The 13,491-nt window shown below is 39.9% G+C and overlaps 1 protein-coding gene across 1 annotated transcript in view; it reads right to left on the reverse strand.

The window, feature by feature from the left end:
* Positions 1-13,491, reverse strand: part of LOC135254232 (otoferlin-like) — a 36,486-nt gene that overhangs the window by 18,885 nt on the left and 4,110 nt on the right. The window contains exons 8-22 of the mRNA XM_064334386.1: positions 11,799-11,985; positions 11,510-11,696; positions 10,464-10,687; positions 8,909-9,017; positions 8,605-8,788; positions 8,004-8,124; positions 7,490-7,590; positions 6,855-6,945; positions 6,207-6,323; positions 5,799-5,951; positions 5,224-5,413; positions 4,046-4,170; positions 2,400-2,534; positions 1,688-1,849; positions 1,404-1,523 (exon numbers count right to left, since the gene is read on the reverse strand). Of these exons, the coding sequence (XP_064190456.1) occupies positions 1,404-1,523; positions 1,688-1,849; positions 2,400-2,534; positions 4,046-4,170; positions 5,224-5,413; positions 5,799-5,951; positions 6,207-6,323; positions 6,855-6,945; positions 7,490-7,590; positions 8,004-8,124; positions 8,605-8,788; positions 8,909-9,017; positions 10,464-10,687; positions 11,510-11,696; positions 11,799-11,985 (2,206 nt within the window). The remainder of the gene's footprint in view (positions 1-1,403; positions 1,524-1,687; positions 1,850-2,399; positions 2,535-4,045; positions 4,171-5,223; positions 5,414-5,798; positions 5,952-6,206; positions 6,324-6,854; positions 6,946-7,489; positions 7,591-8,003; positions 8,125-8,604; positions 8,789-8,908; positions 9,018-10,463; positions 10,688-11,509; positions 11,697-11,798; positions 11,986-13,491) is intronic.

Below are 13,491 nucleotides of genomic sequence, written 5' to 3' on the forward strand. Positions count from 1 at the left end.
TCCCTAAAGACATGTCCAAATTATAATTTGATTCATGTTCGACTTGATCTTTCAGATTTTTTTTCAAGGTAGCCAGTGAGTCAAAATCCAACGAACGTTTGCCATAATCACTAAGCTATTGCATTTGAGTAGCGGTGAGCACAGTGAGTAATCTGACTACTGACCACTAGGCTACTGATCACTCAAGTCTAGGCTAAGCTAATACAGTGCCCACTAAAAGCATGGTAACAGTAGAGTGAAATTCGTTATTTTTTCAATTATTCAACATTCTTGAAAAAATAATTTTCAAGAAAGCAGTTACTGGCTGCCTGCACATAGTGCCAGGTGGTTGCTATGCAATGTTAATAACCTCTCTTCTGTTGCGCCAAACTAGCTACTGTAGCTAGCAAGCTACCATTAGTGAGCTAACAAGAGTTTATGCCTTATTAATGTTTATTTGAATGTTCCCATTTATTGCGCAGCCCCTGAAAAACTGCAACATCAGTGGGATCATGTTGCATAGGTCTACTCATTTTGTTAGGATGAGGAGGCACATTTCTTGACTTGGTGACCTTCTCTAGACCCCAAATTTTAGTCGCCAATAGCTCCGGAGAGAGCTCTCGCGCTTATGCCCACTTACGGGCATAATCACTCCCGCCTGAAGACCTGCATCAGTTTCTGGATTATGGTGCTGCTGAGGCAGTGGTTGGTGTAGCTCTGAATAGCAAAGCTGACATGAAATGTTTCCATTTTGTGACTGACAATGATTGTTTCATGTAACTTCTTTTTATATTTTGACTTGAATGACTGCTTAGCTGCGGAGTGATAATTGAAACAGAACTGTAAAGAAGCATCAGACATCATAGACATGGTATACAGTTATTATACATGGCATCGATAAATACTAAATTCTGATTGGTTGACAGACGTGCATTATATCTGTGTACAGGCATGGTACTCCAGGTAATTTGCTTCATTTCAGTTCTAAATCACTATGCAAAAATGTTCAAGCTGTTGGCTTAGAAATCCTAAAATAGAAGGAAACGTAACCAAAGCAACGGGTTATAACAGTTGATTTACAAAACCAATCGCTCAGGTATAACAAGTGGATAAAAAATGCTTTTATCTAGTGAATATCTTGCACCAGATTAGTTGCATCTAGGTAAAATATGTTTGTGGAGGGGTGCAGTATTTATTAAGTTTGGAAGTTTGGATGTGTACATAATGGTTTTAGTTTACTCGATTAAAAGTTTTTAAATACACTACCGCAATATAATCTACAACCCAGGACTGTATTTGCCTTGGCATTTCTACAACTGGCTGTCTCTTTGTTTGTACTACATTCCACCCCTAGGTGTCATCACAGGGCAAGTGCTAAGTGATCTGTGACAGAACTTGTTTGGATGAAGAGAGAGGCTTCTCACCTCAATCCTGTACTTGCTCAGTATCGGCCTGATGCCCATGGGTACCGGGAGGATGGGGCCGCGGTCCATGTCAGTGGGGCCATCAATGGGGGGCAGGTCTGCCCTTCCACCTATGCCAAGCTGCAGCAGCAAAATAAACATTTGGACAGCGATGATGATGATGATGATGATGAGTAATCAAGGATCCTCTATGTGAGCTACATAAAGTTTGTATAAGCACTATACAGTCTCTTCATAGGCACTAAATGAGCATGAAACAGCACATTCATGTTCTCCTGGCTCACCTGCAGCAGCTCGAAGGCGGCCAGCAGGTCCCCTGCTGTGCAGTTTCCCCGGTAAACCTGGTAATACTCCAGCTGAGGGGGGAAGCGAGGGGGACCATAATCCTCGTCCGACATCTTAGTGACAGGCTTGGCGAACGTCCTGCCCATGAACTCGGCCTTGCCCTGGAATCCCGCCACAAAAAACAGTCAGCACCACAGCCTTTTAACATCAGTGAGACAATAAGTAAAACATAGGGATGTAAAATTCAAAGGGATGTAGGGATATGTTGGGTGTCCATCGATTTGCGACCCACAGAGGTATTACCAGTTGAAAGATTCAATATTGTCTTGTATGGGGACTTGTTTTGCTCCTATGCCATCCTGATGTTATCATGACTACAGTACAGTACAAACAATCTCCAGGTATGAGAAAGATTAAAGCTTACACAATGACAAACAGGTGGGGGTCTGGAAGCTGGATAAAACAGCAGTTCGACAGATGTATAAGGTATAATATTAAAATGACTAATTTTAGACAATTGTATTTTTATTTCTGAAATGAATTTATTTATTACATTTCAGATCAATAAATACAATTTGGAAATCTGTAATTTATATAATAATGCATAATTAATTATATTCTAATGATGTTTCTATGTGATCAAATTAGTTTGTTTAGATATACATATATATCATTGCATTTTGAATGAGAAGCCATGCAGAGAGAGCTCACCACTGTGTCCTGGTCATAGATCTCTATGACGATGATGGGCGGGTCGTCCCGGAGCTCGCTGGCCTCGCCATAGAGCTCCACATTATCAAACACCAAAAGCTGATCCCATGTTGGGCACAGGGTCTCATTCAACACCTGAGGTGACAAAATAGAAGGGCACCATTTTGACATGTCTTAAGCCCAATTTATCTTCCCTCTTTCCCCTTCACAGACATGAGGGAACGATGATCAGAATGATGCTGTTCATACTTATGTGCTTTATGGAGCCTGACATTGGCAAACCAACATTTTTGCCTGACTCACAATTAAATTCCAGTATTAAGTTGAAGCACAATCAAGTCTGAAGTTGAAAAGTTCAGCAATCACCAAAATCAACTAGGAAACTGTGCAGCTGAAGAAAAGAAGCAGTTGTAGTTATTTTGAAGTAAAATTTAATTGTAACTCATTTTGACTGAATTCAGTCCTAAAGTGATATTGCAGGTGTTATGTACTGTAAAGAAATGCTGAAGAAAATACATAGTCAAGAATAGGTACTACATTAGACTAAGCACGCATTGTAAAGCAGCACACTCATGGATGCCTTAAATATATTTTTAAATGCACTACGTAACCTTTTTTAATGTCTTAAATACTTTAAGAAAAAAAATACATATAATTAGCAAAGCACCCGCAGTGGGTGGAAAGTGCACACAACTGCATTACCAGGGAAGTAGTGAAATGGTGCGCCGTCTAGGTCATGCATATTTAAATAGGGTAATCTGCATAAATCAGCACCAAAATAACTACTTTTTAATACAAATGCGGCTCAATATAGGGCATGTCCTATTCACAAAGATTTTAAATTACCACTTGCAAAATATGTGGTTTTTTTTTTTAAATTACATAAAATCTGATGGTAATATGTGTGGTCCATTTCCATGTAATTCATAAACTAGGCAGCTACAACTCATAGCTGTAATGGGAAATAGAGCTAACATGTTAGGCATGCAAGAGAGCAAATCATCTGTAAATTATTCATCTTTACATTGAACCTAACCCCTGCAATGTGTTTTCTGCTACAGTTTTAGAAGACTATTTAATTATGGAAGAAAATATTTAGACTCCAATTAAACTCCAATAACAGTGCCACTTCAATGAAAATCATTCATTCAAAGTGGCCCAAAATTTACAGAGTAAACTATTACAAGAAATACTGAAGAGGTTCATTTGCAGGTCATCTCATCTGTGGCCCATTGCTTCTTTGTTTGGTCTTTATTATTGTTGCACCATTATTTGTGCCTCAAATTTAAATTAACTTTATTTGTGCATTCGGAGACAACTTGGCACCAAGAATCATTTCTAAGTTGAAAAAAATTGACCTCGTACAACTGAGAGGATGCACAGCCTCAAATGTGAACTAATGCAACAGAGAATATGAAACTTGGGCTGTTTCGCAATAAGAAGCACAAACTGCGCTTGTAATTTTTTTTCTTTGTGGATTTAGCCCTCAGCATTAAGAGATAAATCACTCCCTGGTTCACAGAACAGAGGTCTACATATACGGTGTATTGGGTTAGCCTTTTCTCTAACACCAAGGCACGCGTGTGTCTGCTGCATTCATCACATGCACGGACGAGTGCCCGAAAGTGTGCAACCGTCCCTCTCACCTCGGTGACCTGGCTGTGGGTGGAGAAGAAGACGCGGGCGAAGGGGTCGGAGAGGCCCGTGCTGTCGGCTGCGAACAGACTGCGGGCCTGGTACATGTGTACCCTCAGCTGGAACACCTGCTTCACTGAGGGGAACACACCAGAGAGCTCGGTCTGAACAAAGGCACACTGAAACCAGTACTGGCCCCACAATCTCTCACCACATCAGCAGTGCTGTTGAGTGAAGATGAGTATTGCATGTATGTTTGAGTATGTCCTAGGGTGAATCATTGTTTGGCTAACAAGCCAATATTCCGTGAGGTCCATGGTTAAATAAATTCAACTATTTTAACCAGGTAACCAGGTGACAACACACCAGAGAAGAAAACATCATAAATCATACAGACTCAACCAGGCTTTCAACAGTAATATTTTTTCATGGGAGCAACATTAAGGCCAATGCCACAGAGCCGTTGACTGGCCTATAAAGTTAAGCTAAAGGCAGCCATTTTCTATGGTTTTTCCCTTTTTTCCTCCCAATTCAGATTGCCCAATTATATTAACCTGGGTTTGTTGCTGCAACATCCGGGACAGCTCTTAGAAGCTCTCCTCTGAATCATTCAATGTTAGCCCCCAATTCTTATCATACCAATTGTTCTGATGCCCCGTTTGTAATTCAGGCTTGCACAGACAAGAGTTCAAGGAAGACTTGAATGGCTTGCAGTTGCCTAACCAACCAGCAGGGGTTGCGGGTGCATGATGGGATGCTGTCACCCGGACTGAATGAAAACGTCTGTTCCCTGGGTTTTGCTAGTGCTTTATGTGCATGGCTGTCGTCCATAGTCAGGATTTCATACCAGAGCATGCGGCCTATCTATCCATTAGAAGAGCACCTCAGAGTAAGCCACCAGCAGCCCAAGGGTGCATTTCATTTGGCTGCTTATTCACACTCTCCACCTCAGCTGGTGAGAAGTGAGCTTTCCGGCACAAAATGGCTGCCATGCATCACATTTACAAGGCTTGAGGCGAGTTTCCCCACCCTAACTATAAAATGCTTTGTTTTTGAGACACTTACACTTCGAGATTACAAATGTAATTCATTATTATTAACATTGTAATCATGGCAATGATGATCATGATGATGATTATGAGCATTATTATAATTAAATATTAAAATATTGTTTATTATTTTCTATTACTTGTGTAGGTGAGACTGATGGGAGGAGATGACAGCATGCCAGGCCCCTTTGCCGCCCTGTTCTCCTCGAAGCCATTGGGAAGGCCGCTCAGAAAGTCCTTGCGCTGCTTGTTGACACCCAGCCAGAGGTACAGCTCCGTCTTGGCCTGCACTGTCCACCCAGCAGACCCAAAGCCCTTCTTACCCGGCAGCTGAATGGACACAGAGAACAAGTAATAGATGGTCTTAGCTTATGGGTTAATTATGGGTGCTGAAGGGAGCTGAAGAATGAAGGAATTATGCATGAACTGCAGACATACCAATAAAAAGGGTCCTGGTTAATAATTATTTCCCAAAGTATATTTGTTCTCTTACAAAAAAAAATTTAAGATGAGAAGAAAAAGATTAAGAAGCCTCATCAAGTTTGCCATGACACTTTGCAGAGCAACTTACAGAACACCTCAAGTCAAGATCAACACCAGCAGAAGTGCAGTGTCAAGAGGTGTCATAAAATATTTATTTTTCATATTCACATTGCAAACATTTAGTAAATCAAATGCAAATATAGAAAAGAGCAGGAGGGAATCTGAATGGTACCTTAAGGAAGAGTGTTTGGAGCTTTCCACAGTCCTTGCCACTCTCCTCATCCACCGGAGAGAAGAGGATGTCCTTGGAGGGGACACGGGCGTACGCAATGCGCTTGTTGTTGCTCATCATCCAGATGTAGATGTCAGGAATGCTGTGCTGAGGCTAAAGGACACGCAATGAACACATGCATTTCAGTAAACCACTGAAATAAGCATTGCAGAACTTGACTGCAATGTTGATTTTAACATTTAAGCATTTGACAGAAATGATAATTTCAGAATTTGATCACCATGATTGTTTCAGCATGCAACTGAATTCATTTCAGCATTTGGTCAAAATTATAATGTTAATATTTGACCAAGGTGATCAGCTTTTGCTTGAAATGAAACTGAAGAAGAGTGTATTTTTGTGCAGTACCTCATCTGCCAAGAATCGCAGCTTTTGCAAGAAATTCTGAACCAGCTTCAGTTTCTCCTTTATTGTGTTCTTCTTCACCTGGGAGCGAATGATCTTTGCCTGCTGACCCATATTTTCCTAGCAGAACCAACAGAACCAAATCAAAAGAATATACGGTACCAGTCAGTAAACCAGAATCCCAGCTTTAACAGTTTCAGAGCGATCCTGCAAAACTGCAACACATTATCTTCCTCAAATACAACTCAAATACAAACACATAACAGTCATTCCATACATAACAAATCCCAGTGATGCTATCAATGCAGCTACAGCCACAGTACATAAAAGGTTAGCTTTGCTTTAACATAAGTTAGCTTTGCCAAACCTTGATTAGCTTTCCTAAATGTTTGTTACTGGATGGTATTTCTGTAATTATTTAGTTCTTATCATTTAAATTGAATCAATAAAGATTTTTGATTTATCTAACATAGTTGTGAAATTGAAAATTGCTCCTTGAATGGGAAAAATTAAATTATCAAAAAATTAAAGAAACATTACATTACAATAACATTATCATCATAACCATACAAGAAAGCCAAAGTCTGAGGAAAATTAGACTTTAATCACCAGTGATTCACAACGCAATATTATGTGGTTGATGTGTCTCACCAGTTCTCTCATGCAGAATTTGAGTCTCTCTCGGTCCAGTTTGGTTCTTCCCATCTGATTCTGGTCCTTGTTTGCCAGAGTTACATAACGACTGTGAAGTTAAAAATGGCAATCAGTGTTTACATGATGGTCAGAGCCAAAATTTTAATATTGCACAGTTTCTATGCTATGACTTAAGATTGTTAGGAAACAAGAAGGCATAAACATTATAAATAGACAAAAAAGGCTATTGGTAAGAGAAATAGGCTTGTGAGCAAGTGTAGATGAAAGTTTAAATCCCTGGTGAATCTCTAAAGCTATGCCCTTAAGAATAGTACCAAAACAAAATCTTCATGCCAAAATTCATTGGTTTTCTATTTGACTGATTTCCAGGAGTTTCTCATAACAGCCTTTTCTTGGATTCAGTTAATTATGTGTTTTCTCACCAGGCTGTCTGGTTTTTCACCTGGTGAAAGAACCATACTCTGCCGGGTGCTTGGTAATGCAGTGAAAAAATAAATTTTTAATGATTGATTGAATTTTTCACACAACCAGTGTTAAAATGATAATGTGTATTAAAAATGATAATGTGTAAAGCATAGGATTGTGGTGGCCACTGAGCTGCTATATAAGGACAATTCATAACTGCTACGAACCTGCACCCATTGCTGAGTTCCTCTAGGACCCCCCTCAGCCTGCGTTCTGGATATGCCTTCTCAGTCTTAATGACCTCCTGGACATCATTCAGCCCCTCTTCCTGTCACAGGATAAACAAACGGGGTGATCATGTGACAAACAACCAACAGAAGCTACCTGGCTCAGTGTGATGAACTCATGAAAGAAGAATCCAACTAAATGTAACTTGTGGGCGGAAATATACCCTACATCTGCAGTCATGTATTTTTTTAAGAGACACACCTGCATTTCTGCCTGCAAAAGTGATAGTGTTCTTCAGTATTTAGACCTCTGATCTACAGTATTAGCAAGAGAACGAGCCAATCTGTTTGCATTTTCCTGAATTACAGCAGTCTTCTTTTCTTTCTCAACTCTTTTGAGAATTCTTTTCACTCTCCTTCTCAGTGTGTGATACCACCATTCTTCAGTCTACATGGACAATGATGTGCTGCAGCATTTAAAACACAAGTAATCAGTGTTCAGAAAAAGACAAACCAATTTGTCTGCAATCTTGCCCATGATGTTGGCATTGTAAAGTCGCCTCCTTTGGTCCTGCCACCAGCTCTTGATGTAAATGCATGGCTTTGTCTCAAAGTAAGGCAAATGGAAATAATTCCTGGGAAAACACATACATATACTTGGGTCAAATGCGCAATCTTTGCAAAGATATGAGTTAACTCACAAAACAGGTCTTATGAACAAAAAACTATCATTGGCTGTAACAATGGCTAACGTAATAAAATTGTTAATGTAATAAAAAAACGATTAATGTATTAACTGTGTCCTCTTTGATGTAATAACTGCTAGTTAATGCAATAACAGCTGGTTAATGTAATAAAAATCTTGAATGGTTACTGTAATAACTTTTGCCAGCTAATGCAATAACTTACTGCACTAACCAGTGGTCATTACATTAACCATTGTTACACTTGCATTTATTGTTTAGTCAAGTATGAAATCCAGGCCATGGTTCACTGTCCATTGGAACAACCCCTGGTGCCATGGAATGTCATACAGTGCTATTGAGTATTCTCAAAGCTGTAAGCGAATTAGACCTCTCCACAGCACCGTTCCAGACTATCCTGGTGGGCCGAACCTGTCTGTGATGACGGGCTTCATAGGTGGGGTGGTGGCGACTGAAACCAGGTCCCTGTCGTCCTCCGTCTCTTCATCACTGGAGCCCTGGATGAGGTCTGACTCCTCATCGCTCCCTCCACCATCTTTCTTCTTCCTCCCCGTCTTTGGTTTGGTCACCCCGTCAATCTCATTTCCATAGTTACCTAATATGGTAGTCTAATGGTTAATGCACAAATTAACTTTCCCTGTGTGCTGAAACATGCTGCTGATATGACTGTGAGACAGGACATGATGGGGACATTTTCAAGGCTCGGGAACTCTACCTATTGTGACTTCAAAGTTGATGGGTTTGTCTCCAATCTTCCTGTCAATCATGGTGGCTTCCAGGAAGGCTCCAAAGAGAAAGAACTCTTCAATCTTTCCAGTGGCATTCTAAAACAACCCAAATGTAACAAATAATACTATAGTAGGACTTAACCAAACAAAAAGAGCGTTACTACGGCAGGGTAACACAAGACAGAGAAATCATTATCATAGGAATATTTACTATAAGTGATGCCAAAATGGATCTTAAGTCTGATTTATATTTCGTCGCACAACTTTTTTGACAAGTGTCATGCAACAAAAATGAAGGTGTTGCTGTACGTTTCGCATTCATTCTTCAGTGGAGGCCCGCGGGGAGGGACCTGTTGTCTCTATGGTAATGAGAGGTGCCATATTGCTGATGTTTACATTTATGAAAACATGGTGTCACCCAGTGAAATTATTGAGACAGAGGAGAAAGAAATTTTAAATCTTGTTAAAAAAATGATGTGAACAGAAAAACAAGGTGGTCTGCCAGTCAGATAAACCAAATGACGGATGAACAAGGCAAATACATTCTAGCCAAGTGAAGCAGATGTGTTAAATGCTGGATGAAAACAGGCATTTCAATTATTTTATGATGCTGGCAAACTGGTTCAATGACTTAACCAAATCCATCCATTTGCACATACAGTATTATTTATTCTGACAGTTTTTCCTCTATTCCCTCCATGTTTATCAACATAGGTAAAAAACAAAATAATGGAGTGGAGTGAAAAAAAAGCATCTATGACTATGAATTTCTGTGTTCCATCTGGCTGTCAAATCACTGAGCAACAAAGTATGACGTGGTCCACGGCATAACAAAACTGTGCAGCAACACTGAAGAAGTGTTGTGCAACAATTTTTGTAAATAATAGTTGTAAATATGTCATTTTTGTCGTAGGACACTTGCTGAAAGGGTCATGCGACAAAGTATGAATGCAGGCTTTAGGGAGGGCCTGTTAGAAAGGATTTTTTTTTTGTGATCAATATTTTTTATTTATTTTTTAAAAAAAACAACAACAACAACAATGGTGGTGGGGGAGGGAGAGACAAGGCCAGCACACATAGAGACACATGTTATATACTCAGGACAAATGAACATATTAAGGAAATTATGGTTTTGAGTAGACATACCGAATACAAACTAAGTCTTCAAAAGGCATGCCCAAAACAATACAAGGTCTCTATTTTATTTTTATATAAAACGTGAAATAAATTTCAAGCGATGACCGCAAAATGTGTAGTGATATTTCAACTATAACAAGGACAAAATGAACATTATCAAATTAGATTTGGCATGTGTATATGTCAGTAGAAGCTGCTCAGATGAGGACTTTGAAAAGCCATTTTTTAAATATATTTTTTAATAATGTGTCATTTTTTCTTGTGTCATTATTAAAATGCATAAATATAAAAAGTTGGATATTTTTAATTAAGCAGTTTGGGTTAATGGCAATGCCCCACCTTGGATTTAAACCTGCAAGTTTTCAGTTAATGTAGAATTCTGGGAACCGGGTTAGGGCTGCTGACCTCTGAGATGTTGGGTATACCCTCCACCTGCACCTCAGTGGAGCTCATGACGTCAGGGGAGCTGGTGTCCAGGATCTCGACGGCCAGGCTGACCAGGAGCCGCGCTCGGAAGGACACGCCCTCGCCTAGCCCCTCGTTCAGGTCCTGGTGCTCATCCATGATGGTGTAGTTCCGAGTGGAGCCATACATGTTCACCCAGGCTGGACCCAGGGTCGGGAGGAATCCTGCCATGAAAGAAGAGGAATAACAATAGCACTATTAACATTATTAATATTCCTCCACTATTACAACAGTAGTAGTAGCAGTAACCGCACCAGTAGTATTAGTGGTATATACTTTATTAAATATACGTAATTATTTGTCACACACATAGCCCATTACAAATTTAGTCAGCACAAAGAGAAATATAATTCACTAGAACATAAAGAGTTAAAGTGAATTATATAGTCTTAGTTGAGATTTGTGAAATTGGGAAGCCCATGTATACTATTCTAATCCACTCAATAGTCTATTGTGTAGCCATACTAACCGTTGTGCAAAAAGTGTAGTATCACGCTTGCACGTTCCAATAGTGTAACATTTATGCTGAACATTAATGTCAATAGACATTAATGAAAAATATACATTTTTTATTTATCCTTGACTGATTTGATTAGAAAAATCAGCAAAACTGTAGGACCTGTGACAGACAGACAGACAGACACACACACACAAGTGATCGCAAAACCCCCTCTTGTGCAAGCTTTTCTAGCGCGCAGGTCAAAATAAAACCCTCCCTCTCTAGGCAATGTAGTTGTCAATTAAGCGTGATCCCACAAGGCTGCTGGCCACAGTAGGCAAATTCCAGAGTCCAGACCATGGCGCCCATCCACTCACTGAACTGGTACCTTAACAGAGTGAGCTATCGAGTAGCGCTAAATCCATGCACAGTCTTAATAGCATGTTATCTTTACTGCTTTACCAAATAACATTTCTGATTAAATTGGAACCTGTTTGTCGCACACAGCCCAATGCAGTCACTCTGCTCTCACACAGCCCAGATCCACCTTTGTCTCCATCATTGGCGATTTTCCGTAGGTCGATGAAGTGTGTCCCAATGGCCACGTCGTTCACCTTGTCCGAATCCCGAATTTGGACTTTCATGCGTTTGCAGAGGGGTGGGAACATTTCAGTGAAGATGATTTGCTCGTTCCAGATGGGCTCATAGCTGCTCTTCTGAATCGAGGTCTTCCCCTGTTTGTGAACATTTTTGTTATATTTTCTCCGTTGCCAACAACAGAATCAGCTCATATTAAATGAACCAATACAATATCAGCCCTGCTTAAGAAAACCTGCCTTCTGCCCTGCAAAGAGCACTTGAACGTAGGGGTCCACCAAATCTTTGTTCTCTCCTATGAAGGCCTTTTTCACATTGGCCATGATGCTGGTGTTCATCTTGGGTAGCCCCTCAGCCCGGTAAATCTTCAAATAGAAGCGTGCCCATTGACGTTCTGTTGGAACTCCTTCTGGCAACAAGAGGTTCCTGAAATATAATAAGAGATTATGTTTCTAGGAAAATCTTTTTTTTCTTCAAACAGACTGACACCAGGTACATTGCAAATCAAGCTCACATACAGAATTACAACTTTGTAAAGGATACATTCAGAGGCAGCTCTTTGGAACCATCATAACTCTACTCGGTAAACCAGGAAACACATTATAATTTTTCTAACAATGAAAATGGAAAATGGGAAATTTTCATAAATTAACACTTTTTCCATAAAGTTTCCTTTTCAGCTCTCTTTTTTATGATATTAATCAATATCATTCTCAGAGCTGAGACAGTAAGGGCCATATTTACTAAACATGCTAATTACTGCCAGCCGCCAGGGACGCAAACAATTGGCAATACATCAGGTGACACACCAAAGAAAAGATGCCATATAATAAGATCATTAATGAAAGGGATTGCATAATTCTGTAATGGTTGTCTATGGGTAGTAGTTTCCACAAACTAGCCCTTCTTCTCCTGCTATGTTGCTGCTAATACTGAAATTGGACCCTGAAATCCATTATTAGCTGCAGCATAGCAGAAGAAACAGATGGGCCAGTTTATGGAAACTACTGCCCATGGACAACTATTACAGAATTATGCAATTTGGGTGAACTACCCCTTTAAATAGGACTTATTCAGGAGCTGGAAAAACGAAGGTGAAAAACTCTAAAAATCCTCATTATAAAAAATAGCTAATCACTTCTGCACACTTCTGTCTACCATCTCCTACACATCGGTTCAGGAGCCCCGCTCTCCTCTCACTTCACTTCAAACAGTTCCTCTGCCATTCCATTGTGCATATCCCAATATTGTGGATCATGCAGCAGACCACACCAGCACCACTTTCTCCGGACTGTACAAGAGTGCTCCACCAGTACGGTCCAGACAAGGAAATTGGCTCATAAGGATGCCGAATGTGCGTTCTACCACATTTCTGGTGCGGATGTGCACCTCCTTGTACCACTCCTTCTCTGGTTAAAGTCAAGTTTTGGACAGGTGTCAAAATACATGGATGTAATGGACAGGTACTGTCACCTTTAAATGTTCCGAGAAAATGTTAACTCGTCTCATTCGTAAAAACTTCTGGACACAGTTTTAATATTTCACGTTGTTTAATTCTGTACCCAATAGCCATCTCCATAGTCATCGTCTCCCAAACTTCTCGAACAGGTTCCTAAAGATCATGTGTGCATTTGCAACTACATTTTGATGATGTTTGTAAATATAGAAAAATGCTATTTGTCTCATTAACGTCTACAAAACCCCCACAAATTCTTAGTAAATATGGCCCTAAATGAATTTAGATCAAGCAAATTATTGATTGAATAAGGCAGCAACAGTGAAAAAAAGCCAGACATGACTGCAATTAAAGTATGTTTTGAGGACTTTTTTTGAGGACAACAATTAAGTGTTTATAACTAACTTTTTTCCAAGTTCAACTTAGCTCATTGCTATGAACAGGATTTGACCTCTGGACTCAAACTAATGTCTTCC

Source organism: Anguilla rostrata, chromosome 1, assembly GCF_018555375.3.
Source record: "Anguilla rostrata isolate EN2019 chromosome 1, ASM1855537v3, whole genome shotgun sequence".
Classification (NCBI taxonomy): domain Eukaryota; kingdom Metazoa; phylum Chordata; class Actinopteri; order Anguilliformes; family Anguillidae; genus Anguilla; species Anguilla rostrata.